This window comes from Photinus pyralis, unplaced genomic scaffold (assembly GCF_008802855.1).
Source record: "Photinus pyralis isolate 1611_PpyrPB1 unplaced genomic scaffold, Ppyr1.3 Ppyr1.4_unclustered_Scaffold1462, whole genome shotgun sequence".
Taxonomy (NCBI): Eukaryota; Metazoa; Arthropoda; class Insecta; order Coleoptera; family Lampyridae; genus Photinus; species Photinus pyralis.
In genome coordinates, this window is record NW_022171024.1 from 1 (window position 1) to 26,645 (window position 26,645).

A 26,645-nucleotide genomic window follows, 5' to 3' on the forward strand; every position below is an offset into this window, starting at 1 on the left:
CGTAGAATACTTCGGCAGTCATCCACCCACTATCGCTGCGACCAATTCCCCAATTAGCTGGAACAGACTGTGAAATTTTTTCGGGAATTCTTTTATAGAGATATACTATCATCGGGCTACAAGTTGATCCACTTGCCGAAAACGTGAACATAACAGTTATGTTTTCCTTTGAAGACCCTTGATCGATGGTATATACATTTTTTATTCCCTTTGGTGCCAAAACTTTCCCTGTTTCTGGACATATTTGGAAACCTGTTTCGTCTCCGTTAAAAATGCGAGTTGGGTCCTCTATTACTTGTTCAAGTTGTTTTTCTTTTAAATAATCTTTTACTTCAACAAACCATTTTCGAATATCCTTTTCGGAAACACATGAACTAGCTGAAGTAACTGCTTCACTTGTTCTTTCTGTGATTTCAGGATGGCGTCTAAAAAACGCCTATAAAAATAAATCCTATGTTTTATTTTTTAGGAAGTGAGTATGTGGTTGTTATTACCTTTAACCAACCAGCTCCAGGACGATTATTCGTAAATGGGTTGGGACGTGGATTTGCTATTAGGAAATTTTGTACACTTGCAATAATGTCGTCTCTTTTTCTAGGAAATCCTTTCCGAGCAAGTTCTGCAATCCATCTAGAAAGCACAAAAAAAGGAAATAAGAAGTCACGTACCGGTACTTCGCTATTCGAGTTTGCTATTCTAACTACAGACAGAAAAATAAATAAACAACTTACTTAACTAATGTAGCTTCTTCCGAATTTGTGAGAACAGGCGAAGGTCAAAAGTTTGCTTGTGATCAGGATTCTTTAATTTAAATTCAAGCGTCGATTTTGGGACCGCGTACTTTTTTGCGATGGCTCTAAGCGATGTATTGCCATTCTGAAATTCAGAAACAGCCTTGGCCATTGTGGCTGCTTCATAACCAATACGTTTTGGCATGGCGAGACACTATAAAAACAATGTATTCTCAAAATACAGTAGTTGGCCACTTATAAGACAGTAACTGGACACGTGGCCAATAACTGTCCAGAACGCTCCTACATTAAAATCCGCTATATTAGCGATTATAGTACATATTGTCCTACTACATAGTGAACACAGATGAGAATGAACCAAGATTCAGTTATTGGCCACCCTGTCCAATAACTAAAAAGTGATAATATCACTTGGACACTTTGTTTTTGTTATAAATAATTAGATTAATGAACATGAATATTATGTAAAACGATGTAATACAACCTTTACTTGCCTTAGTATTCTGCCCAATGGTCTATTTTCAACGATCTGTACGTAGCACCACTTTCGCGGAAGTGTTAACCTTAAAAAAATCGTAACAACTTAACGGACGTGAACATAGGTTAACGTCAACTGAATTTCTCACGATAAAGAAATAATTGGCGGGAAATTTTAATGCGCCAAAATATTGGTAACATATTGCCATCTAGCAGGAAGACAACAAAACAAGAAAAGAACGCCCGCAATTCTTATTACAGGGTTCCAAACGCCAAATGTCCAATAACTGTTGGGTGTCCAATTACTGTATGGTTTACCCTACATGTAATCTCTTCTTTCATTTGAAATGGATTTGTGGATTTATCGAAGCAACAACTAGATACGGTAAAAACGCTAACTGGATTTACCTGGAATTGTTTGTCTTGTCGCGAAAAGCATAAGGTAGCCAGTAGCAAAGATAATCCTGGTAATAATTGTAGTTGCTGCAATTTAATTCCGGAATTGCTGACCACAATACAACAATTACGTGAAATAGTAGATGACCTTAAAACTCAAATTAAGCAACACGATAAGTCTATTAATCAAAATATAGAAACTGTAATAAATGAGACTCTGAACGCCAGCGTCGCGAAAATAATATTGTGATCTACAAGTTAGAAGAATCAAGCGAGGATTTAAACCGATCGAAGGAAATTATTGGATTCTTAGCGCCACAAATCAAAACGGAAAATATAAAAATTCGCCGCATTGGAAATAGCAATGTCACATTGCCACGTCCTCTCATTATTACCCTAAACTGCAAAGACGACACTATCAACATCATCAAAAACAAGCGTAAATTATCCACTACATATCCGAATATTGGTATAAGTCTGGATCAAACACCTATGCAGCGTGCTTATTTTAAAACTGTCAAATCCAAATTAGATTAATTAAACTCCTCTAGTAACATAAAGCATTACATTCGGTATATAAATGGTGTGCTCACAATTGCAAAGCCAAAAAACTAAATAATATTAATGTCGCTCATGTTAATGTCCGTTCTCTTGTTACAGGTCCATTTTTAGTTAAGTTTTGCTTTAGTTTTTAGGTTAGGAATTTGTTTATTTTGATTTGATTTTCATCACATAGGCGTGCCTATTTTCTTAAATTTCTTCTTTCGATTTCTTCGCTTCTTTGGATTCTTGCTCTCTTCTTACAATTGTATTTACGTTTTCACGCTTTAAACGCTTTTCCTTTCCTTACTGTTTTCACTATTCTAATTTTCGAAGCTTATGTGTACTATTTTATTCCATGTTACGCCTCTGGTCCGCTTTCAGTGTCATCTATTGTCAGTTCTTGTAAACTATGCTATTCTTTCCCGCTCTTTTCAAAAATCTATTCTTCTTTTCCCGCTGACTTTTTATGTTCCTTAATTATTGGTATTACTGTTCGTTTTGTCAAATTCTTCTACGTTTCGTTTCCGTTTTGGTCAATTGTCAATTGTAAGGTGTGCTTGTGAGGTGCGGCATTTTTGCAGCCGCTTTTATCCGACAATTTTGGGATTTCTACCCTCGTCATAAAGTCTCCACTCATTACCAGGAATTGGTATTTCTTCCTTGGAAACCCTATTTTGGGGATTAAGAGTGGAAAAGGAAGCGCATTTGTATTTGTGAACTTACCTACAACCAATATATATATGTTACCCTTGCTCGCCGGATTTCAACCCTTGTGTAAGTATTATTTTTGTTGTCTGTATCCTTTTCTATTTCTTCGTTGTCTCTTAGGATCCGAGCTTTATTTCACCGTCCACCAATTTAATTGAGCATACATATCTATATATCTTAAGGCCCACACCATCTCGTAAGTAGCCTTTTTGTGATAGTTTTAGCTCGTAATGTTGGGTTTTTGTTCTAGGGCCTTGTAGTTTTAGTTATTTCTTGTCTATACTTGTTATACGTACCTATCTTCTACTAAGAAATCTTCGTCGTCGTCCGTCTTCAATCTTCAGTCGTCCGTCTTCAGTCTTCTTTCGATACCCTCAAATTTCTTTTTCCTTGTTCCCTTCAACCCGCATCCCTATCCTTAATCTGCCCTGTAGTTAGCCACTGGTCTACCACCGCCAAGTCCGCCGAATAACTGCTGGACAACTTCAGGAGCCAGAACAGCTAAGTTCAAGTTTTCAAGTTACCTACCTACCTTAAAAAAAATCCGTTAAGTTTATTTAGAAAAAAAACCCATCACATTAATTCAGTCACCCTACATCTTAATAAGTAATTTAGTCAAATTTTATTGTTTTGCTGTGAGACGAGATCTCGTACCGTTTTCTTTTTTTGCCGTTTTTCTTCCCTGTTATCATTCCGTGCCATTATCAATCATCATCATTCGCCCTACAATATCTGTGTTAAATTCTTGATTTCCTTGAAGAATAAATACCTTTTCTTTCCCGCTATCTTTCTCTATTACTTTTTTTTTAGTTTTACCCCTGCATTTCCACACCAACAGGAGCAGGTTTCTAATTTTTTTCCTGTACGGCTTGGAACTATTGAAAAATTAGTGGCGCCTAAATTTTCGGAGCATTTATAGGTATTTCTTTCAGGATCGTCGAACCACCCCTACCACCGAGAGCAGCTGGAGCCGTAGTGCTGGGTTTCTTATTTCCTTCTAGTTTTCTTCGTCACACCCTGTTTAGCAATTTTGATATGTTTTCGGAAATAATAAAACAACATAAATTTGATATAATTAGAATCAGTGAAACATGGCTAAGTGAAAAGTGTCCTGACAGTTGTGTTAGCATACCATATTATAAGTTAATAAGGGCTGATAGGCCTACTAGGGGAGGAGGATTAGGGTTATTCATCCGGACCGAGTTTAACTTGGCAGGACCTAGTAAATTGCTATGCTAAATCATGTGTTTCCATGATACCTATTCGCTCATGCAGGTACAGGTGTATACACAAGAATAGAAGTGAATAACTAAAAGATCATTTATTGCCATATATTTCAACCATCATGCAAATTCAATCAATAGAGCATACATTTGAATTACGTCTTAAGGTATTAAAATAAAAATGGTAACTCCTTTTTTTTATTGTACGTGTCTTCATGCCCAGTAAAAACACACAATAACAAAAGTGGCAATATAAGAGTCCATTTATTACGATATATATTTCAACCATTCAATAATATCGAACAAATTTCTAATTAATTTTTAAAATAAGCAAGCTATATACTGAAAATCACAAATAAAAAACAAAACAAAAATCTAACATTATTATTATTATTACTATTATTTCCCCAGCACCATACGCACTTTACTTCATCGCTAGTTTTCCCATTCTTTCTTGAATTTCACTATCTATCGGCAAATTCACGTTGATTTGCGTCACTTCATCGTTTATCATCAGTTTAGCCATTTTTCGATTGGTAACAAATACTTCCAAGTCTAACTTTAACACTTTATCAATAATCAATTGGAGGGGGATAGGTGAGAGACTCTTGGAAAGGAAATATGAAACAAAAAAATTGACCTTGAAAATTAAATACTACACCACAAAGTGATTTAGAAAATGAAATATGACACTTGACCTTGAAAATGAAATATGACACTTGACCTTGAAAATGAAATATGACACAAAAAGGTTAACCACCCCAAAAAAAAGAGAACAGGGGGGGGGCAGTGGCCATCATTCTTGACCTACTTTCCAAGGTCACCACCAGGTGGCTGGTCCAGAACCCGCCCTACTACCCTACTCTCTTCTGTGTGTGTGAACTGTGAAAACTAAATTTTGCAAAAACGCGAACGTGTACCGCAATCCCTCAACAAAGCAACAGCCTACCAACGCGACAGCAAGGTAGGCCATGTTTTTAAATAAGATTGTCTTATGCGTTTTTATTTTGTTAATCAATACAGTCCATTTCTCTACAAATGTATTGGAAGGACGTGACTATTTTAAATATTTCGTATAATAGAACTGTAAAAAATTATTTTACTTCAATGACCATACATTTAAATTATAGTGCTGTGGATCAACTGAAATTTGAATAACTAAATACTAGGAATGTCGAATCATAAGTCAAATTCCTAAGATTAGAATATTTAATTTGACCAATTATACTTCGGACCCAGTCCGAAGATATCACTTAATTTTACTCTGTAGTACGCCCCTGGATATAAGTTTAAAGATGAAAACCTCTCCCTTCCCTATCCGACAACGTACCCGCTTTTCATTCGTTTTTGGTGCTCACGTTGCGCGTTTGCTATTGTTAGGTTTGGTTACGAGTTTTATTACGTCATTATTTCATCCAGGTAAGACCAATACAAAAAGTTTCGGAACGTATTTTCCTTTTTAGGATTAGCATGTGCAAATCACAAGCGCACCCGTTCTGGAAGCCGAGATGAGTTGGGGAGAAACTCAATTGCTTAGAACCGGAGCTTAACGACGCGGGTCTAATACAGAAATAGGGATTTAGTCCTCACCTTGAAATTCAACGTGAAGTTAGTGTTAGACGATTTGACCTTAGGATTTGACTGTTATTGTTTTTAATCTAACCTATTATTAGGATTTTGTGAATTTTGGGTCATTTCATTAGTTGTACATTTATTTATTCATAAACAAAGGTTGTACTAAAAATGGTTAACGTATGTTTGGTGTGTGATAAGACATTTAATAGCAAAAGTAATGTTGATAGACATCTCAAGTTAATTCATGGTATAAAGTATTAGTCTGAGTGCCTGCTGACATAAAGTGCTATTTATTAATACCCTCCTGTAACTTCTTGTATCGCTTCATCATGGCGAGTCTACCACTTTTTCTATCTATGAAATTTTTCGTACTCGCGGCGTTTCTCCTCCATTTCTTTTCGAAAATACTAAATTTGGTATCGTAAAAAATTTATAGATACTGTGGTTCTAAAAAGTTTAATCGAAAGGGAACATTGTAAAACTCCTGAAAAAACAATTGTCGGACAAAAATGTTGGAGCGTTAGGGGTGTCTACCGAGTGAAACGTGCAAAAATAAATACTCGAAAAAATTTATAGATATCCAGCTGATATTAGCAACATTTCTTGAGAATTATGTCTATAATGATATTTTAACATTGTCCGACAAAATACTTTTACCGATTTTGCAATCCGACACACGAAAATTGACAGTTTTACGAGGACCAAAAATTTATTAATATTTGTCGGACAAAAAAAAGTATTATCTCTGAGAAACGTACTTAATACGTGGTACAAGTGTCCGACAAATATATCGTAGCCAATCTTCAGTCGGACAAAAAAGAAATTTAAAAGAAATTGTTTTCTTTAAAATGCTTGATGAGGTGCACAATAACAATGACTAGGTTTAATAACCTATTAGAATGAAGGTGGGAAACGTGGAAATAGTTAATATTATATATTATTTTGTCTGCCTTCAAATACCACGCATGAATTACAACCGTTAGACAAAGCCGCTCCTTTGAGGCGAATTGGGACCAGGAACTATTAAGATATTGGGATACTCACCCTCAAAGAACATTAAACAAGGCAAGGTTTAACATAATTTTTTCTCGTGTTTGGCCAAAATGTATGACGCCAGAAAATATAATGAGTGGATTTAGAGCTACGGGTCTGTTCCCTCTAAACCCAGACACAATTCCTGATTCAGCATTTGCCCCTTCCTTGGTAACGGAAAGAAACATGCCAGATGAATTAATGGAAAGAAACGAAAATCGGGAAGAAACGGGAGGCGATACCTCCTCTGATGATAATGATGAAAATATTCCATTAGCTACTTTGAGAAGTAAGACCAGGATAACTTCTCAGGAGTCTTCCCCGCAGAAATTAAATGAATCATTTAAAGAAATGTTACCGACACCCGGCGACAAAAAAATTCAGGTTGTAACAAAGCGACGTAAAACCATAAATTATAAAGCACAGCAAGTGACAAAGGACCTTTTCCGTAAAGACGACCAAAGACAAACTTCGACTTCCAAATCTGTTGCCTCATCCACTTCAGTTGCAATTCCCTCAACATCAAAAAACAAAGCGATATTCCAAAGTCCTCTAATGAGACCGAACCAGATTCTTGGTTTTGTGCAGCATGTGAGCAGGATGAGCAACTGGACAAGAGAATGTGTGTAAAATGTGAAACTTGTTATCATGAAGAATGCGTTGGCCTTCAGGCCTACGACTACGATAAATTTGAATGTTGCTAACTGTAATACCTGTATTTGTCAATACTTGATATATTTTTAAATAAAATTTAAGGTGTGGGCCATATAACCCAACGGTTGGGCAATATGGGCCATTTGCAAGGATAAATATTTTTGCATCTAATGTCTAATAAGAATCATTTTTAATTAATGATATTATATGCATATAACAATGTATACATAGCTTAAAGTTTTATGTGAAAACCGTTAACATAATTATCAAAGTAAAAATTTGAAACACATTTTAAGCTTAACTGGGCCATATTTGCCGCCCACTACCTTACTAATTATAAATCAAATACAAGGTCGTGGGCATACTGTTACAGAAAGGAATTGTTGATAAACACTAATATGTATTTGGAAAGTATGCATAGAATTTTGAAGTATAAATATTTGGAGTGTAAAGGTCGATTCGCACATAACAGTGCCGTGTCCGGCACGTACTCAAACCGACAAGACTAAAGGTCTATTCACACATATCAGTGCCGTATCCGCTCAGTTGCGTGAAATTCCATCAGTATCAGTCATAAATAATATCATTACTCTGAATTTAAATGAACGCATTCACACACATCCGACACAGTTCCGTATTTTAACCTTCAGTGTCAGAACAGTATCAGTACCGTCAAAAGTGCATATTGTCGCCAACGATATTTTTAATAAATCACTGACGTGTCTGTGCGTTGTTTGCTCGTTTGTGCGTATTGCATGTGTATAAATAATTACTTTAGTTTAGTATTGGATTGAAAATAAAAACCAAAAATGGATGATGAACAGCTGATTGAATTGGTTCGTAAATATTCTGTCCTTTACGATTTGTCACATCCAAAATATATGGACAACAGTTTCAAACTCGACATTTGGAATAAAATAGGAGGAGAAATGAAAGTAAATGGTAAGTACCTACTTATTTTTATTATAATTTTTTATGTCTATACATATTTTGTTAAGTATAGTCATATATTAATATTATACATATTAAAAAGTAATTCTCTCTTCTTGCCATGGTACAGATCCAATTTTTGAATTGAAGTACTCCTTGAAGAGTTCTCTCACCCGAAAAGCATCTTGTGTTGCATTGCCCCCCTGCATAGGCAGATTGTCAAGTCTTATTTCCTCTCTTGTCTCATTCGAATTGGCGTTGATTGTTTGGTATATGTACGTGTTTGCACCAAACTTTTTAATGAAATTGTGTAGAATACATGTTGAAAGTATTATATTATTATCTACATTTTCTGGTTTGGACTGTAGTCGCCTATTATAGATTCTAAATTTTTGACACAAAATGCCAAATGTGTTTTCGACAATTCGTCTAACACGACATAAGCGATAATTAAAGATACGCTTCTGTAGGTCTAAATCATGTCCTGGATATGGTCGCATTAAATAACTTTTTAGAGGGAATGCTTCGTCACCTACGATTACATGTGGAGCGTCAGTAGTTGTATCTGGCAATGTAGAATTTCCTGGTACAGATAAGGTACCTCGTTGAAGTGCTTTGCCTAAATTAGAGCTTGAAAAAATTCCACCATCGCTGTTCTTGCCGTAAGCACCAACATCAACCGCAATAAAATTGTAATGGGCGTCAACAAGCGCCAGCAAAACAACTGAGAACGTCTTCTTGTAATTGAAGAACAGAGAGCCGCTATTTGGTGGAGCCTGAATGATAATATGCTTCCCATCCAAAGCTCCCAAACAGTTAGGAAAATTCCAAAGTGTGAAAAAGTCGTTGGCTATAGATTTCCACATCTCTGTTGTAGGCTTTGGTAGCATTTCATTCAGAAGGCGCTCAGTTATAACCTTGCAAGTGTCCATTACAATCTTGTATACTGTACTATGCCCCAGGCGATAACTAAAGGAAATTGTTTTTAGGGAATCTCCCGTAGCTAAGTACCTGAAAAAAGAAATCATATTTTAATTAAAAATATTATGTAACTGCTTGTACTTTACAGTTTTTGAAATTGTTTCAGGTTCATCCTGTAAAGCTAGATGGAATAATATACGAGACAATTATCGCAAATCGATGAAGAAAACAAAAACTAAGAGCGGAGACCCTGCAAAAAAAATAAAACGGTATAAATATTTCGAACAACTAAGCTTCTTAAGCAATTATTTCTACGAGAGGGAAACAAAAGGCAATATTGAAAACGATGTAGAAAACATAGATGAAGAAGAAAACTCGCAGAATGTGGATGCAGAAGAAACATATGTATCATCGGAACCTAATGAATCAGGGCCAAATGTTTCAGATGTATTGGAACCTAATGTATTAGATTCGAGTGAAAACAAGCAATCTCATTTAACTCAACGCTCATTCAAAACATCATCAAGAAGGCTACCGCCACAACAAACTGCTTCAGCAAAACTAATGGAGTATTTGATAAGTGACAAAAAGGACAAGCAAGTTACTACTGCTCCGCAACACCACGTGGACGCATTTCTAGCTGGTGTAGCTCCAACATTAAAAAGTTTTACGCCATATTACTTGCATCTAGCAAAATCTGAAATATTTCACACGGTGCAAAAATACGAAATGGAAATGATCATGCAGCAGGACTCATATCCAAGACCTGGCCCCAATTTTGTTAACACAAGGCTACATTCCGAGCACTCATCATCGACCTCCACGTCAAGAGGAACTACTCCTTTACCGTCGCCTGTTGCACCATTTCCACAACATAGTTTGCAAAATCCAAATCAAAATGAATTTTCATCTGTGGGAGATTCAAACGCGACCAACAACCCTTTGCAAAGTTATTTTCACAACTTTCCAAATTAACTGAACATGATTTTTTACATTAAGTATGTACAAATATATATTGTCGAGATTTGTATTGTTATTACTTACCTCAAACAAACTGCTAGTTGTTCCCTCGGTGTAATAGACTTTCTCCAATGAGTGTCTTGTTTTTTTAATTGTGGTCCTATTTTACTGAGAAGAATATTGAAACACTCTTCGGACATTCTAAAATATTCGAAAAATTTTGTTTCGTCGTGCATCAGTTCCTTGTATAAGGTAGCAAACTCTCCTTCAGTTTCTCTTTTTCTCCAAGCCTCATGTACCCATTTGCGCTTCTTTGTATGATGCGTCTCTTCTTCATCTAAAATTACAGCAATCATAGCCAATTCTCTGTCTGTAAACGCAGCCATCCTGATCGTCAATCGCTGAGAACTGAACTGAAACTGTACGGATATGTGTGAAGAGACTCCACTGGCACGTCACGGATGTCACTGAAACTGAACTGACACGGCACTGAGACGTCACTGTTATGTGTGAATCGACCTTAATAATATTGTTCTATGAATTATAACGGTACTGTTCACACTGACCCGGCGCGTGGCAGTGACAGTGCGAGCAGTGCTGTCACAGTGACCGTACCGTGAAATTACTTCCTAACGATATTTTTTCGTTTTCACGGCCGTGATTTTATGCTGTCAGCTCGATTTCTTATATATTTTCATATTTTCTTTGACGTCAGAATATGAATGACGAAATATTAATAGAATTAGTGCGAAAGTATTGTACGATCTGTCCCATCAAAAATATATGGACACAAACTATAAAAATTCCATATGGAATAAAATTGGAGTGGAAATGGGAACAAATGGTAAGTCAATATATATATTTTTTTAATTATTACATGGAGTGAACAATGATATACGCCTTTACTGAAGACAATTCACTTCCAAGGTAGAGATCCAGCTTCAGAATTGAAGTATTGAGTAAGTGTCTCTCGTACACGAAATGCATCTCTCATTGCGTTTCCTCCTTGTAATTGTAAATGTTGTAGTGTGTGCTCTCCATTCTTGAAATCCATTTGCTGATGAGCAACGTAGTTGTACGTACACTGAAAAAAATTGCTGTAAATTTACTTAGAGATTACAATGAAATTAACGTAATTTACCTTAATATTGATTGTAAATTTTATAACGACAATAATACTGGGAAATTTACACATTTCTTGCATTTTTCTGATTCGGATTGTAGGAATAGCAAAATGGTTGTAAATTTAATTTGTTATTTTTCAATTCTGTAAAACATTTACAAAGATGGATTGTAAAATTTCAAAAAAACACATAGTATACTCAAATAGGTTGTAATTTTCAAAGAGAAAGTGGGAAAATTTCAATGAAATAGTAATTTTACAAATATCATGTAAATTTTAACCAATAGATAGAATAATTTATAGTCGACACGGGATTTTTATGCATTGAGTAAGTAATTTGTGCTTGTGCGCGTTCGCCATTACCGTTTTACTTCTATCTGTGCGTTAGTGGTGCTGGTGCTCGTGTTGGAGTTGGTGTGTAAACATAAAAAGGAAAGTATACCTATATTTAACCCATTGTAGTTATAAGCTAGGTATAAGTTACAATGATATTTAAGTGCACCATTTGTGGTTTCAATTTAAAAACATTGAGCAAATATAATGTTCACTTAAGCTATCATCGAAACACACATGGTGCAACATTCAAATGCTTGAAAAACAACTGCAATTTAAACTTCTCAAATTACAGACACTTTCAAAAACATATCCTCCAAAATCATAAATTTAATTATAATTCGACGATGATGCTTGCTTCTGTTTCATGCACTGTGTGTGTATTTAAAACCACTAATACAAATGAATTGTGTAAGCATGCATATAGTCACATTAAAAATAGCATTCCTTTGAAATGCCCTTTGTTTGATTCCTGTAAAACTGAGACAGTGTTTACAAAGGTGAATAATTTGTCACAACATATGCGTAGAATTCATTTTAAAAGTTTGAAAGGTTCTTTTGTAAGAAACAAAGACACGCTTTGTGATATAAATGACGTCGGGGACGTCGAAGTAATTAACAATTTGGATTCAGATGAAGATTATAATCCTGTCGTAGTAGGTGAAGGTCAACCTAACAATAATTATGAAGAGCTAAGCCTCAAGTTAATCAGTTCATTATATCTGACAATGGAATCAAAATACTTTATGACAAATAAATCAATGCAAATAGTTATCGATGGTATAACTGACCTCAATAAATTAAATAATGATTACATAATTGAAAAGTTAAAAACTAACAATGTTGTAATCGATAAAGCCATTCTAGAAAACAATTTGTTTGACAAAGTTCATAACGCCGTACATGGTGAACTAAGATCTAAATTCATAAGAAATAAATACTATCAAAACTATTTTAATTACATTTCGCCAAAGTGTATTAATTTAGAAGGTGGTTCTAAGTTTTATTACGTCCCGATTATAAAAACGATAGAAATGTTGTTTAAAACAAAAAATTTTTGTAAAGCATATTTTTCACCAGAAAGCAATGTTGAGGATTTCTCAAATATATGTGATGGTATTTCTTTTAAGAATAACTTATTTTACGAGAATAATCCCCATGCCTTGCAATTAATTCTTTACCAAGACGCTTTCGAAATTTGTAACCCTTTAGGTTCATCCAGAAAAAAGCATAAAGTAGTTGGAATATACTTTACAGTTAATAATATACCCAGTAGGCATTGGTCAAAAGTGGGTCATATTCAATTAATTGGACTGGTGTACGAAAAAACTATTAAAATGTTAGGTTTTCATAAAGTGCTAACTGTATTATTGGAAGATTTGAAGTTTATAGAAGTTACAGGCGTCGAAGTAGAAGTTGACAATAAACGAATTAATATAAAAGGTTCCTTATTATCAGTGATCGGAGACAACTTAGGCAGTCATCAAGTTGGTGGGTTTGTCGAAAATTTTAGCACATCGGGTTATTTCTGTCGATACTGCGATTTTAGCTATGCTCATTCTAATAAACCTATAGTTTACCGAACAAAGTCATTGTACGAATTCGATGTTAACATGGCAAATTTTGAAGCAGAGCCTTCTAAAGGAATTAAACACAATTCTGTGTTAAACGACTTAAATTATTATCACGTGTGTAATCCTGGACTACCGCCTTGCATTGCTCATGACATGTTTGAAGGTGTAGTACAAAGGGATTTGATGTTGGCAATTAACCAATGTGTTTCTAACAAATTGTTTTCTTACGATGAACTTAACATTAAAGTGAGCAAACTGCATTTTCTGTTTGAGAAAAAATACACTTTTCCTTTATTGAGCAAAGGTGACAAACTTCCTGGTAATGCATCACAAAATATGATGCTTTTGTTGTTATTCCCTTTTGTATTTCATGACGATGATAACCTCCATGTCTCTGCAATATGGAAATTAATATTATGTTTACGAAGAATTTGTTTGCTGCTGTTAAGTTTTAAAATTTCTCTTAATCAAGTAGCTCTGTTAAAAACTTTAATTACTGAGTATTTGGAAGATCGCCAAACTTTGTTTCCCAACGTTTCATTAAAACCAAAACATCACTTTATGTCTCACTATCCTTATTTAACACGACAATTTGGACCACTAAGGCACTTATGGACCTTAAGATTTGAGGCAAAACACCAGTACTTTAAAAATGCCATACGACATAGTAAGAATTATAAGAACATATTATTTTCACTATCAAATAAGCATCAGTTGTTTCAAGCACTGAATGCAACCCAAAATTTGTTATTTAATGACAGTGTATTGTCAGATGATGCTCATATACTAGGCGAGTGTGAAGTATCGTATGAAATGAAGAATCTAATTACAACTAACATTGGAAATATTGACATTCTCATATCAAACTATGTTACTTTTAGAGGTACCATTTACAAAACCGGTCAAGTAGTTTGCTATGATATAGACGCATTTGGATACTTTCTATTGTGTAAAATCCAGTTCATTTTAATAACCAAAGAATATGACGATATTTATTTTGTAGGTCAAAAGACAAAAATATTTTGTAATTATTACAATGATTTGTTTTACCAATTTGCCGATGAAACCGAAATTAACATTTTCGTTAAATTTAACAGTTTATTATGTCATGAACCACTTTTACAGTATTTAAGTACGACAAAAACTATTCTTTATAGTTTTAAGTCAACTCCGTATGTAGTATAAAGATTACATTTTACAAAGAAGTTTAAAGTATTTTAAATGTTAATTTTTCGATTTTAACCAAAAGTATCAATTTTTTTACGTTATACATACTGCAATCAATTTTTTTGCATTAAGGCGAGGCTTTCCGCTGTGTAACGGCACTGATTTAATTTATCTCATTTTATTTCACATTTTTGTCACTTTTCAGCGAGATATTGAGTTGAGGGTTTTTATATTGGAAAGATAAGAGTATGGTGTTGATGTATTAAATTCCAGATTTCTAAAATTTTGCATTACTTTTTGCTATTAATTTTTGAAAGCGTAAATAATTGCGGTATATCATACTGACGAAATGAAAAAAAAAATGAAAGAAGAGGCAAAATCAGTTCCGTTATATGCAGCGGAAAGTTTCGCCTTTATTGTTTCTCCTAACTTTGTGACTTACTATATTACATATTTGCAATCAATTAATTAGTAGGTACTGTTACTTATCAAAAAATCATTCTTCACTGTTAAAAATAATGCACCTATTCAATTAAAAGATATTACTTTACCTAAAAATGTTAATCAATATTTCACATACGTACAGCAGTTTCTAATAATATTTAACATACTGTTTAGATGCATCTATTCAAAGTATGGAATAGGACACGTACTCGAAAAGTTTTGGTTTGTGTTCCAGAGGAAAACGTTTATGTTGAACTGGTGTTAAAAGGTTAGTATGGTCGTTACTGTCCCGCGTTGTTTGTAATGGCATAATTGTTTCAGCTTCCCAAAAACTTGAAATAGATGGAGTGAAGCTAGTATTGGAGAGTGACGGAACCATAGTGGACGAAGATGACATCCTTATGTTGGTAAAAGAACAAATTCTAATTCTATTGCAAACGGGTGAAGAGTGGACCGATACGGATTGCATTTCTGGAGCTACATCACTAGCCAGTACTGTGTCTCTGGCCAGTACGGTTTCTCTGATAGATTCCGTTACTGCAGGTGCAGATGGCAATTATGACGAAAAAGAAAACATCAACATTGTAAATGCACGTATACTTCATGTAGACAACAATATGGAATATATGTGGACTAGCTTCGAAATTCCATGGAATAAGTTATCTGTTAATGTAATTAATGTATGCGAGAAGGGAGTGCGTGATAAACGAATAATAACAGAGATTGTGCATATGGTTGCAAACGAAATGATGGCTATAAAGTCTCTACCATCAAGCAAATCCATTAGAATTGTGGCCAATAAAATAATAACAAAATACCCAAATGTATTTAAAGATGTCGATGACGATGGGGTAACATTAGGAGATGGATGTAGCAGCATTTTTACAAAACTCCATGAAAGAATCCATTACTTAAATAGGCCACACAAGCGATTGTCTTCTAACCAAATATCTTCAAAATCTAAGAAAATTAAAAATTCCACTGCGGGTTGTTCCAACTGGAACCCTCCAGATGTAATAAATGACGATCAACACGATGAGGACTATAAATCTAAATTGTTAGAATTAGGAAAAAAACAGCAATATAATGACGAATTTTATGAATTAATGAACAGAACTTATACAGACCAAAGAAACTTTATCAACAGTGAAGATCCTCCCACCGTGCATAAAATAAAAGAAGAATGGCCTATTTTGTTCCAAATTCCAGCAATTTATTGGCATTTTCATAATTTAACCAAGGCAAACCTAAAGACGTTATCTGATGTTATGGCAGAAAAGTTTGAAAATATTTCAAAATATGCTTCTCAAAGAAATTTCAAAATTCCCAAAAATAACAACAAAGTATTAGATACGTTGGAAATTTTGTGCAACTTATATAAGGAAGATCTTGAAAAAATTTACCTAAAAGTTGAGGTAGGTGTAGTATTCGAGTATGAACATAAAAGGTACCATGAATTATTTTTGTTATAGAAAGACCCAGATCTGGATCATGATATATCATTTCTTTCGCCGTGTATTGTGGATGTAGGTAAGAGTTTTCAAAATTCTTAATTTGGTATTATGGATGTCCAAAATATAGAATGACACGTGGTAGGGTGTACAGTATCTACTGACAATGTTTGTGTTTAAAAAGATACAATCTTTTATGTTTTTTTTTCTGAAAAATGCCACATATCATTCTTTATTTACTTGTATGTTTCCAATTTATACAAGGTAGCAATACTCATTTCTGCTGCATTTATAAATAAAAGTTTTAAAAATCGAACTGCGCTAAATCAGTTTTGAATATCTTGTATAATATACAACGTTTAAAGGACCTCAAATAAATTAGTCATATGTACTATTTAAAGCTTCTAACACAATAATTTTTAAATACAGATTCGGGAGTTCAAAGAAAGCTGTTCATTGTTTTGGAAAAGGAGCAGGCAATTGAAGTTGAATCGATTGAGGAGGCAGTGCAAAGTCTAGTTGGGCTGTATTTTCTACTAAATTTACAGTATCCAAAGGAAATTTCCTGCGTCATGGAAACGATTCAACGATACTTTTTAAAAATCCACCCTGACGATGGTACTAAATCAAAAAAAAGTAACTCGTCTAAGCGCAAAGTTTTTGCGCTTCTAAATAAATTAAGAGACATTTAGAATGACATATCTTTATTTAATAATATATATAATCTTCACTATTTACTGAAATAGTATTATTTTTTCGAACTGTGTACTGAATAGTAGTTTTGTTTATTGGATTTTTTGTATTTTTGAATTATGCGTTACGTTGCAACATATAATACAAGTTTCTATTATGTTAGATAGTGGTTTTACTTTTACTTACCCCGTAGAAATTTACAAAAATGTAATGGTACAGTTACAATGTAAAAAACGTGCATCGCTATGTAAAATGCCAAAACTTGGTAAATATACTATAATAGAATAACATGAAATTTTACAAAAAAAAGTAAATTTTCAATGTAACATATGTATTTTAAATTTTAAAATCACAAATATATTGTGAAATTTTGTTACAAAATAATGGCTTTTTTACAAAGAAATTGTAAATCCGTAGTTACATATAAATTGTAAATGTACTCGTTTACTGAATGCTTGCGATTTTACATCAATTTTCTTGGTCACCGAAAAGCAGTAATTTTATTGTAAATTTCCAAATCTGTTTTATCAGTGTACGGGTATCATATTTTTTAATAAAATTATGCAACAAGCAAGTAGCTGAAATTATATGATCTACGTGTTCAGGAAAAGCCTGAATGCGTCGGTTGTAAAGTGTAAATTTTTGACTCAAAATACCAAAAGCATTTTCTGATGTTCTCCTTGCGCGGCTCAAACGATAGTTAAAATTACGTTTTCGGTCGTCTAAATTATCTCCTGGATAGGGCCTCATTATGTATGTTTTCAAAGGAAATGCCTCGTCGGCTACAATAACGTATGGCAGTTGAATATTTGTGTTTGGAAGGGTAGCATCTTTTGGAACATGCAACGAGCCGCGCTGAAGTGCTTTGCCTAATGCTGAATTGGCAAAAATTCCTCCATCGCTATTTTTACCGTATGCCCCTACATCAATGGCAATAAAATTATTGTGAGCGTCTACAAGAGCCAGCAGCACAATAGAAAATGTCTTCTTATAATTAAAGAACATTGATCCTGAGTTTGGTGGAGCCTGAATATTGACGTGTTTTCCGTCTATTGCTCCCATACAGTTAGGGAAATTCCACATTTGATAAAAATCATTAGCGATTGTTTTCCACATTTCTTCTGTTGGAGTTGGCATCAACTCGCTCATCAAATTTTCTGCGATTATCTGGCAGGTTTCGCGTACAATTTTGAAAACTGTACTATGTCCCATGCGATAGCTGAAGGAAATGGTGTTTAGAGAATCGCCTGTAGCCAAATACCTGAAAGAATAAACACAGTAAAAGATGCTGAAATTATCTCAAAGGGAAATGGATTTCATTATTTTATTAATATTAGTATGAATCCTGAATACCAAGTTCACCCAAATATTCTTTTCTTTGCGTTTCAGGATCTTCATGTAAGACCAGATGGGCAAATATTAGGGACAATTAGAGGAAATCCTTAAAAAAAACTAAAACTGTAAGTGGGCAAAAGGCCAAAAAGGTGAAGTTATACAAATATGCAGAGCAGTTGGGCTTCTTGAACAAATTTTTTGAAGATCGGGATACTAAAACTAATATTGAAGACCAATCCAACGACGACGATGACGATATCTCATCGATAAAGACGACGAAAATGAAAATACTGAAGATACCACTCTAACAGCAGAAGACACTGCTTTGGCTGCAGTACAGTCACAAATTCCAACGAATAATCCAATACCTAGAAAAAAGGGCAAGCACACATTATGTAACGCACCCCCACCTAAATCTGCCGCTGCCACTGTCATGGAGTATCTGGTGAAAAAAAATGAAGCTAAGGCACAGCCTATAGCAGAACATCCAGTTGACGCCTTTCTATCCGGAATTGCGCCAGCTCTAAAAATCCTAAGCCCTATTTACTGGCATTACGCGAAAGCGGAGATATTCACTGTTGTCCAAAAATATGAACAGCAAATGCTTAGTGATGAACAGCAATTTGGTGGACCAGTATCTATGGCGAGAAATTCGTCTGCTACACGCATTCAACCTCCTTCCCCTGTAAAAAGCTATCAAAGTCAACACTCATCATCAAATTCTTCCAAGTCTGTATACTCCAACCAACCACAACCTTCTCCAACAGGATGTTTTCCCCCTATGGAGGAACACCAACGCGGAGGATTTTATAATATGTTATAATATTTGCTTTTGTATCTATCTTTGTATGGTTAAAAAATAAATGTTTTTTGTGTATGTCATAACTTTTTTTTTATATTTATATTTATTGCTTATAATTTTATACTTGCCTCATGTTAGCGCAACAAGAATAATTGTTAATGGGCTGTAAAAATGCCCAACATGTAGAAAATTTATAACAAATGAACAAATAAACGATGTCAATTATGATTGGGTGTGGCACCTACCTTTGTTTGTTTGACGATGTTGTAAAAAATGGGGCCCCAGTCTTGTCACAATTGTAACTCTGCGCGCACGATATGTCGTCTGTCTTGTATGTATCTTCTATTGTCCAAACATGGTAGGTTCGTTCTTGCGCACCGCACGCACACGGATATACGTCACGGATTTTGGTACCATTACCCATAACCGAATCGTTTTGATATATCAAAATAAAATTCATTTTGAATTTTTGAATTATAGAGAGAAAAAATAGTTATTCTTGCATGAACACCTCAAACAAACGGCCAACCATTCTCTTGGTGTGATAGCTTTTCTCCAGTGCGTATCTTTGTCATATAACCTTCTAACTTTCCCAAGAGTAAATTGAATGAATTTTCGGACATCCTGAAATATTCGAAAAACTTTGCTCAATCCTCCATCAATTCTTTATATAAAGTCATAAATTCGCCCTCTGTTGCGCGTTGTTTCCATGCTGGATGCACCTACATCCGCTTGTCCTTATTGGCTTCATCGCGTTCTGCTTCTTCTTCATCCAAAATAATGGCCATCGCTAATAGTTCATCTTCCGAAAATATCGGCATATTTTATGTCGTTGCAATCACGGAACGGTCACGGCACTGTCACGTCACGATTGTGTGTAAATTAACCTTAAAGATGTGAAATTTAATAAGATTAATTCTTAATTTGACTCCTGTAGGAATCTGGAATTAATCTAGATTTCTATCACCAGAGGGCGGTAGTTTCGGAGACGTCATATTTGTTGACATTCCCACCAGTACCATTACATTCCCACTTCCTTCCAAACAGTATAAAAGTAGAAACCGAACCAGAAAGGGGGTCTTAGGTCTTTGCCATGATCCTAAGTACCAAAGTCCCATTCCCTGGTTAGAGTGGCGATTGTAAATCGCGCTCTAACAATGCCGGAGTGGCGGTTGTAACACCGCTCTCACCTTCTCCAGTTACCTGTCCCTGAATTAGAGGTGTCGGTTATAGGACCGTGCTCTCTCCCAGTTACCGGCCGTGAATTAAAAGCGTATGGCCGTATAGCCGTGCCATTAATTGAGGTTACGTGTCCCTCCAGTAAAAAGATGTGCCGGTTGTATGACCGCGCTCTTCCCCAGTTACCATCCGTGAATTAAGTGTGCTCATAATTAAGCTATACCTGTTGGAACATTTCGGTAGGCGCTGCGAATGTACATTCGCGCTCGCCCGGAACAAGCCCTCCTGTAATATACCCTGGATATGTTTTAGTTTTATCTTATAACGTAAAACTTACTTGATTTGTATTGATCCCGTTCAAAGTTAAATTATAACAGAAATTGTCTTTTAAACTACCTACCGGCTGGATGCTAACCAGGTTAATTTACAGATAAATAAAACTCCCAAGGAATGTTAAGGACCCGTTTTGACGTTTACAATTGGGTCGCATTCAACAATTTTTATTTAGTTTTCCGTATAGTGTAAATATTTATTTAATTTGGGTACATATATTTCTAATTATATTTCTTGTATTATAAAGGTTTAGTTAATTAAAATAGTGGTGACCTGTTATCTCCGGCTTTAGAGCTACCCAGAACTCCCGGGGATCCTGAAACGTTGTGTTAGATTTTCCAGATTCCATTCTAATTGCTATTTTTTTCATTCATAAACGGAGGCGATTTTTACACATAATAACCATTTGCTTTGATTATAACGGGCGATCAAAAATGAGTTGCTGTCGAGTCACCTTTGGAACTTTTGTTTATTTATTTATTTATTTATTTGTTTAGCCAGATACCATACAGAATACAATTATTCCAATTACATGGCACTGGGGTGCTGTACTTAAAACTAAAACTACACAGTAATTACGATCTTATATGACTAATTAATTCATTCAAAGCGCCGTGAAATACATCGATGTCTCTCTCACGGCACTTCTTATTTAAAGCCAACAGGCTCCTCGATAGCGGCGATGACGGAGTGGTCACTAAAAAGATGATATCGTTTTTCCTTAATTTAACATGTGGCACTTTGTACACAAAGGTAGTACAGATCACTTCGCGTCGAATTTGTAAACTTGAGATTTTAATACCGTGCACACTATTTAAAAATTTTAGTTGGTTGGAGTAAGAGATTAAATGTGGAAAATTTTGAGTCGACCTAAAATACACTATTCGCACTAATTTTTTTTTAACTTTCTCTATCATATCTGCGTGCTTATAAGTTTGGGGTGTCCAAATACATGCCGCATAATCGAGTTTGGATCTGATGAACGCATTGTATAAGGTAATAATTGAGGAAATGCTTGTAAAATTGTAGGTATTCCTAATTAATTACAAAGCCTAGTACTTTGTAGCACGCATTTATAAGGGATTCAATGTGCCGATGAAAATTTAAGTTGCTATTGAATAAAACGCCCAAATCTCTAACCAAGGTGACTCTTTGGATATCCTGCCCATTTATTTCGTATTTAAAAATCGTGGGATTGTTGGATCTTGTGTACGATACAACTTTGCACTTTTCTATGTTTAGCGTCAGTTTGTTTTTATTGCACCAATTTATCACTGCATTTATGTCTGCTTGAATATTTAAACAATCGTTTGAAGATTTCACTTTATTAAAAAGTTGCAGGTCGTCTGCAAATAGAAGTGCTTTGGAGTTTTGAATCACCCGCGGTAGGTCATTAATAAATAGTAGGAAAAGGAAAGGGCCAAGTAGTGTTCCCTGAGGAACCCCTGAAGAGGGGTAAAATTCGGTTGAGTTCACCCCATTGTATTTCACTCGCGTTTTACGCGATGTTAAATATGATCTAAGAAATTTAGCCGTTGGGCTACTGACACAATTAAAATGAAGTTTCTGAAGCAGGACCTGATGGGAGACCTTATCAAAAGCTTTCGCAAAATCGGTGTATATACACAGTCCACCTGAGCCCTCTTGTCAAGGACGGCGGCTGTGAAATGCGTAAACTGCATTAAGTTAGTACTTGTTGATTTCTTCGGTGTGAATCCGTGCTGCTGATCTGCAATAACACTGCCAAGATGGGAATAAAATTTATTATAGATTACTTTTTCGAAAATTTTCGCTATTGCAGGGATGATAGCTATTGGGCGGTAATTTTCGATTAGTTTCTTGCTGCCGCTTTTATGGATCGGGGTAATTGTAGTGGATTTCCAAACTGAGGGAAAAGTGGAGGTGCGGAGTGCCAAGTTGCATAGATGCAACAGGGGGGTTACCAGGCTGTGTGCGCATCCTTTCAATACGTATGGTGGGATCCCGTCTTCCCCTATAGCTGCACGTGGTTTTAGGACTTTGATTGATTCTAGTAACTCACTTTCCTGTATGTTCGTTAAGTGCAATTTGGATTGTACTAAGTCCGACTCAAGCCCATCGTTCGGATCCAGGTTTTCCTCTTTGTACGATGCAAACGCGTCGGCAATGCTTTTGGGATCTTCCAGCGGGATGGTTTTGTACTCGAAAACTTCCGGCAGTTGTTTGGTTGATGTCAAGGACCTAACGTAGCCCCAGAATTTATTTGAATTACTCCGGAGGTCAACTTCAATGTTCCTAATGTATTTCTTATAAGCGTCACGGATCATTTTTTTGAGTTCCTTTCGGTCTTCCTTAAATTCTTCCGATTTGCCTCGTGTGCGATGTTTATTCTTCAATTTAATTTTCTTGATAATAGCTAAATCAAACCAAATGGGGTACTTGTTTGTGATCCTGATAGTTACTTTTGGTACGCATTCATCAAAAATCTTGTATACAATTTCATAAAAAGTAGTTACCGCGTCGTTTACAGATTTGTAATCGATTTGGGTAAGGGATTCCCAGTTGGCGTCGCGAAATCGTAAATACATTTTGTAAAAATCTGCCTTTTTAAAGTTGTAGTTAGTTGTTGTCCTAGTTTGATTAATCTTTCTTTCCGCTTGATGTATTACTTGAAGAGCTGGATGGAGAGGATTTACTTTGTCTAGCAGATCAGATGCCGTTGTGATTTCAGCATTTATGTTTGTTAAAATCAAATCAAGTGTTCTGTTATCGGAATTTTTAATTGTGTTAATGGACCTTAAGTTGTACATGGAGGCGAGATTTTTGATTACTTTGGCTTTAGAGCTCCCGTTTTCAAGGTTATACGTTGCATCACTAATTTCCGGAATATTGAAATCACCGGCAAGTAGTACCTCGGATGTGAGCAATAAATTTTCGATTGATTCTAAACTTTTAAGGAATGACTCGTATTTTTCCGTGTTCGATTGAGGTTTGAAATATATTACGCCAATTATGTAAGTAGTGTTTTTAAGTTTGAACTTGACCCACATTTCATTCTGCTTACTCTCAAATTCTAATTGCTCGGCCTTTAGGTCAAGTCGTACAGCGATGAGTACACCGCCACCTCTTTCGCAATTCGTCTCCTTATAGTTTCTATCATTTCGAAATACCGCATATTGATTACTAAAAAACTCTGCGTCGTGAAAAGAATTGGTCAACCACGTTTCTGTTAATAGGATTACGTCGTAATTAGTGCTGGCTAAGTTATTTTTGAATGACTGACCTTTAGTTCGCATACCGCTGATGTTTTGGTAATAATATGCTGAAACTTGATGTAATTGTTTTGCTCACATTCCCTTGATTTGCTAATGTTGCGGCTGTCCTAAAAAATCAATCCTGCTTATTTCTTGTTCTAAGCGTTTTCTGTAGACTGGACATTCATTGGACCACGCTGGATGCTGGACGTCGAGCTTCATTTTAAGTGTGTCTACTGCATACGCACAATTACAGCATTTCATTTCGTCATCGGTGGCTTTGCAGCTAGTTAGTTCGTGGTCCCCCGCGCATTTGGGGCAGGTCGTTGCTTTGGTGCAGTCCGCTGCCTTATGGCCAAAGTTATTGTATTTGTAACATCTCCTAGTAGTAACTGCATCATAAATCCGGCACCGGTCCCATCCTATGTTAAGCTTTTGTTCTTTCAAAATTTTTTGGTAACTGTTGCCATCAACCTCCGCGTACGCAATATACCTGTTTGGGTTTCTGTTGTCCTCAGCTATGTGGACGATATTAATGTAGGCATTTTCTCCAAGGAATTGATTCTGCGCTAAGATCATCTCTTTCATTTGTGCACTTGCAATCTTGTCATTCAGTCCCACGATCTTAATCTTTGGCAATTTACGTTTCGGAATTGAGAGAATGTACTCATCTCCCAGCTTCGATTCTGCCTCTTCCTTTAGTTTCGCAATTATTTACATGGGAAATCGTAATTAACTTGAACTTCCAAAGCCGACTCGACAGCAACTCATTTTTGATCGCCCGTTAGTCGAAGTCGCTCAAGTAGTGGCAGCGAGTCGACGACCGAATTTATCAGAGCAAGGTGACAGCGGGGCCGTCTCTATGAATAGAAACGCTTTTGCGGATCTTTCCAAGCGACACGACAGGACGTGGGCTCCCTTCTTGACCCAAGGTCAAACAATGACGTTGATGATGCTGATTTTACAAGACGAACTTGATATTTCGGAGGAAACCTTACACTTATTAGGTGTCAATCCGGAACATTCGGCCGTAACCGGTTTTTTTACATCCTGCGCCGACCCCAAGAAAAACGAGCTAGCTTCCCCAGAGATCAAAGCAATTATGTCTGCGGCTCACAATGCAAGAGACCTAATACACTATACATATCAATCCCAGATTAGTGCAGATCTCAGTGCAGTGGGCAAAGCTATAAATGTTCTTGAAGAAGAAGATAACCTTCCGAAGCACATTCGGGAAAATATTTTGACCCCATTGGTAGATGCGGGACGTTTATTTGCAGGCTTATTTTATAACGTCTCAAAAACGAGAAGATCCATTGTGACTACACTTTTGAGTAAGTCTATGAAAGAGCTTACCGAAAAAATCTCGTCGGGTGAGTTTTTGTTCGGACCCAAGTTAGGCGAGCTAGCCAAGTCTATTAAGGCCTTGAAACGGTCAGGATTAGAACTGCGCTCGGCTCCGAGTTGAATATCTCCCACAAAATTTCCACAGCTTATCACAGTCAATCGATAGGGGGATGTGAACGTAAGCATCGTACCCTCAATGAGTATATCACAATGTACATAAATGACGCTCAGTCAGATTGGGATACGTGGAGTAGATACTTTGCATTTTGTTACAATACAACACCAAGCACTTATCAGAATTATACACCGTTCGAATTAGTATTTGCAAAGAAAGCCGATTTACCCGAGAATTAACGGATCTCGAGTAGACCCGCTGTACAATATCGACTCATATGATAAAGAAGTCAAATATAGGTTACAATTGTCTCAAAAGAGAGCTGGAGAGTACCTAGAGAAAGCGAAAAGAAGTCGTAAATTTAAATATGATATCAATTCGTGCGAAATTCTTTTAAATCCGGGTGATCCAGTATTGATCACAAACGAAAACCGTAGTAAATTAGATCCTTGGTTGAACGGTCCTTACACAGTAATTTCGGAAGAAGGACCAAACTGCATTATCAAACACGATAAGGGCAGACACGTAAAGGTACACAAAAATCGTCTGCACGTTTATTGTAAAAATTAGAATAGGTACGTAATATGTATTTTCCCATTATTTTCTTTTTGGACGAGTGTAAGTACATTGTTTACATTTCCATGAAATATACATTATTATTATTATTAAATGTAAGCACTTTATGGTCGTATGTAATAGGAAATTTAAGTTATAATTAGAATTGTGCACAATTGTAGAACTTATTGTACTTTTTCATGTTTATATCCAGTTTGTATACAGTAAATAAATTATTGTGTAATTGCATGTCGACTCCGATTGCCAAAAGAATGCCCCTCACAAGTGGCCATAGTGTAGGTCATTCTCTAGGAAAAGGAGGTGTAGTGATGTTATTAATTATTATAAAATTAATTAAGTAATATGTAAAATTGGCTTCCTGCTAGAAACACTGAAGGTGCAATAAGCGGGAGGTCAAACTCCAATCAAATGTTGATTTACTTTATTGCACTTTCCCGCATAGGTGATTGTCACCTAAGTGAATCAATTCTAATGAAGTATCCAAACTAAGAGGTTCTTTAATTGATACCTTTACAGGTAATTACACTACTATACCCTACTAAATGAGATGTTATAGCCTCACAGTAATTGTTTTACATATATACATATCCTTGTAGTAATATATATATATATATATATATATATATATATATATGCGCGGACGCTACCAACAATATCACAAGTTCCCAGATATCACAGGGATCAGCAACACGGTACCGACGAATTGTCCCGGTCGCAGACTCAAATACGACCCTCCCCTAAATGACAACTAAATCGGTAGTAAATAGTT

The 26,645-nt window shown here is 35.6% G+C and overlaps 5 protein-coding genes across 6 annotated transcripts; 3 read left to right on the plus strand and 2 right to left on the minus strand.

Moving 5' to 3' along the window:
- The first annotated feature begins 7,924 nt into the window (after window positions 1-7,924).
- On the plus strand, window positions 7,925-10,323 carry LOC116181629. 2 transcript variants are annotated; one of them, XM_031502010.1, is made up of 2 exons: window positions 7,925-8,302; window positions 9,378-10,323. In XM_031502010.1, exons 1-2 carry the CDS (start codon window positions 8,170-8,172, stop codon window positions 10,184-10,186), a joined length of 942 nt encoding a protein of 313 aa, XP_031357870.1. In that variant the 5' UTR covers window positions 7,925-8,169; the 3' UTR covers window positions 10,187-10,323. The 2 variants fall into 2 exon arrangements, with proteins under 2 accessions (XP_031357870.1, XP_031357871.1); XM_031502011.1 differs by lacking the exon at window positions 7,925-8,302 and adding an exon at window positions 8,697-8,756 and having other exon boundaries at window positions 8,806-10,323.
- Window positions 10,324-12,148: 1,825 nt separating this feature from the next.
- On the plus strand, window positions 12,149-14,386 carry LOC116181630. The gene has a single exon (XM_031502012.1). It carries the CDS (start codon window positions 12,149-12,151, stop codon window positions 14,384-14,386), a length of 2,238 nt encoding a protein of 745 aa, XP_031357872.1.
- A 577-nt stretch (window positions 14,387-14,963) lies between these two features.
- On the plus strand, window positions 14,964-17,158 carry LOC116181628. The gene is made up of 4 exons (XM_031502009.1): window positions 14,964-15,080; window positions 15,134-16,227; window positions 16,285-16,342; window positions 16,693-17,158. Exons 1-4 carry the CDS (start codon window positions 14,987-14,989, stop codon window positions 16,953-16,955), a joined length of 1,509 nt encoding a protein of 502 aa, XP_031357869.1. The 5' UTR covers window positions 14,964-14,986; the 3' UTR covers window positions 16,956-17,158.
- A 399-nt stretch (window positions 17,159-17,557) lies between these two features.
- On the minus strand, window positions 17,558-19,914 carry LOC116181631 (protein ALP1-like). Its single transcript, XM_031502013.1, has 3 exons — window positions 19,820-19,914; window positions 17,613-18,217; window positions 17,558-17,568 (listed from the first exon to the last, which is right to left on the minus strand). The coding sequence occupies exons 1-3, from the start codon at window positions 19,912-19,914 to the stop codon at window positions 17,558-17,560; spliced, it is 711 nt and encodes a 236-aa protein (XP_031357873.1).
- Window positions 19,915-20,218: 304 nt separating this feature from the next.
- Window positions 20,219-23,880, minus strand: LOC116181632. The gene is made up of 2 exons (XM_031502014.1): window positions 22,549-23,880; window positions 20,219-20,302 (listed from the first exon to the last, which is right to left on the minus strand). The coding sequence occupies exons 1-2, from the start codon at window positions 23,878-23,880 to the stop codon at window positions 20,219-20,221; spliced, it is 1,416 nt and encodes a 471-aa protein (XP_031357874.1).
- Between the last annotated feature and the right edge of the window lie 2,765 nt (window positions 23,881-26,645).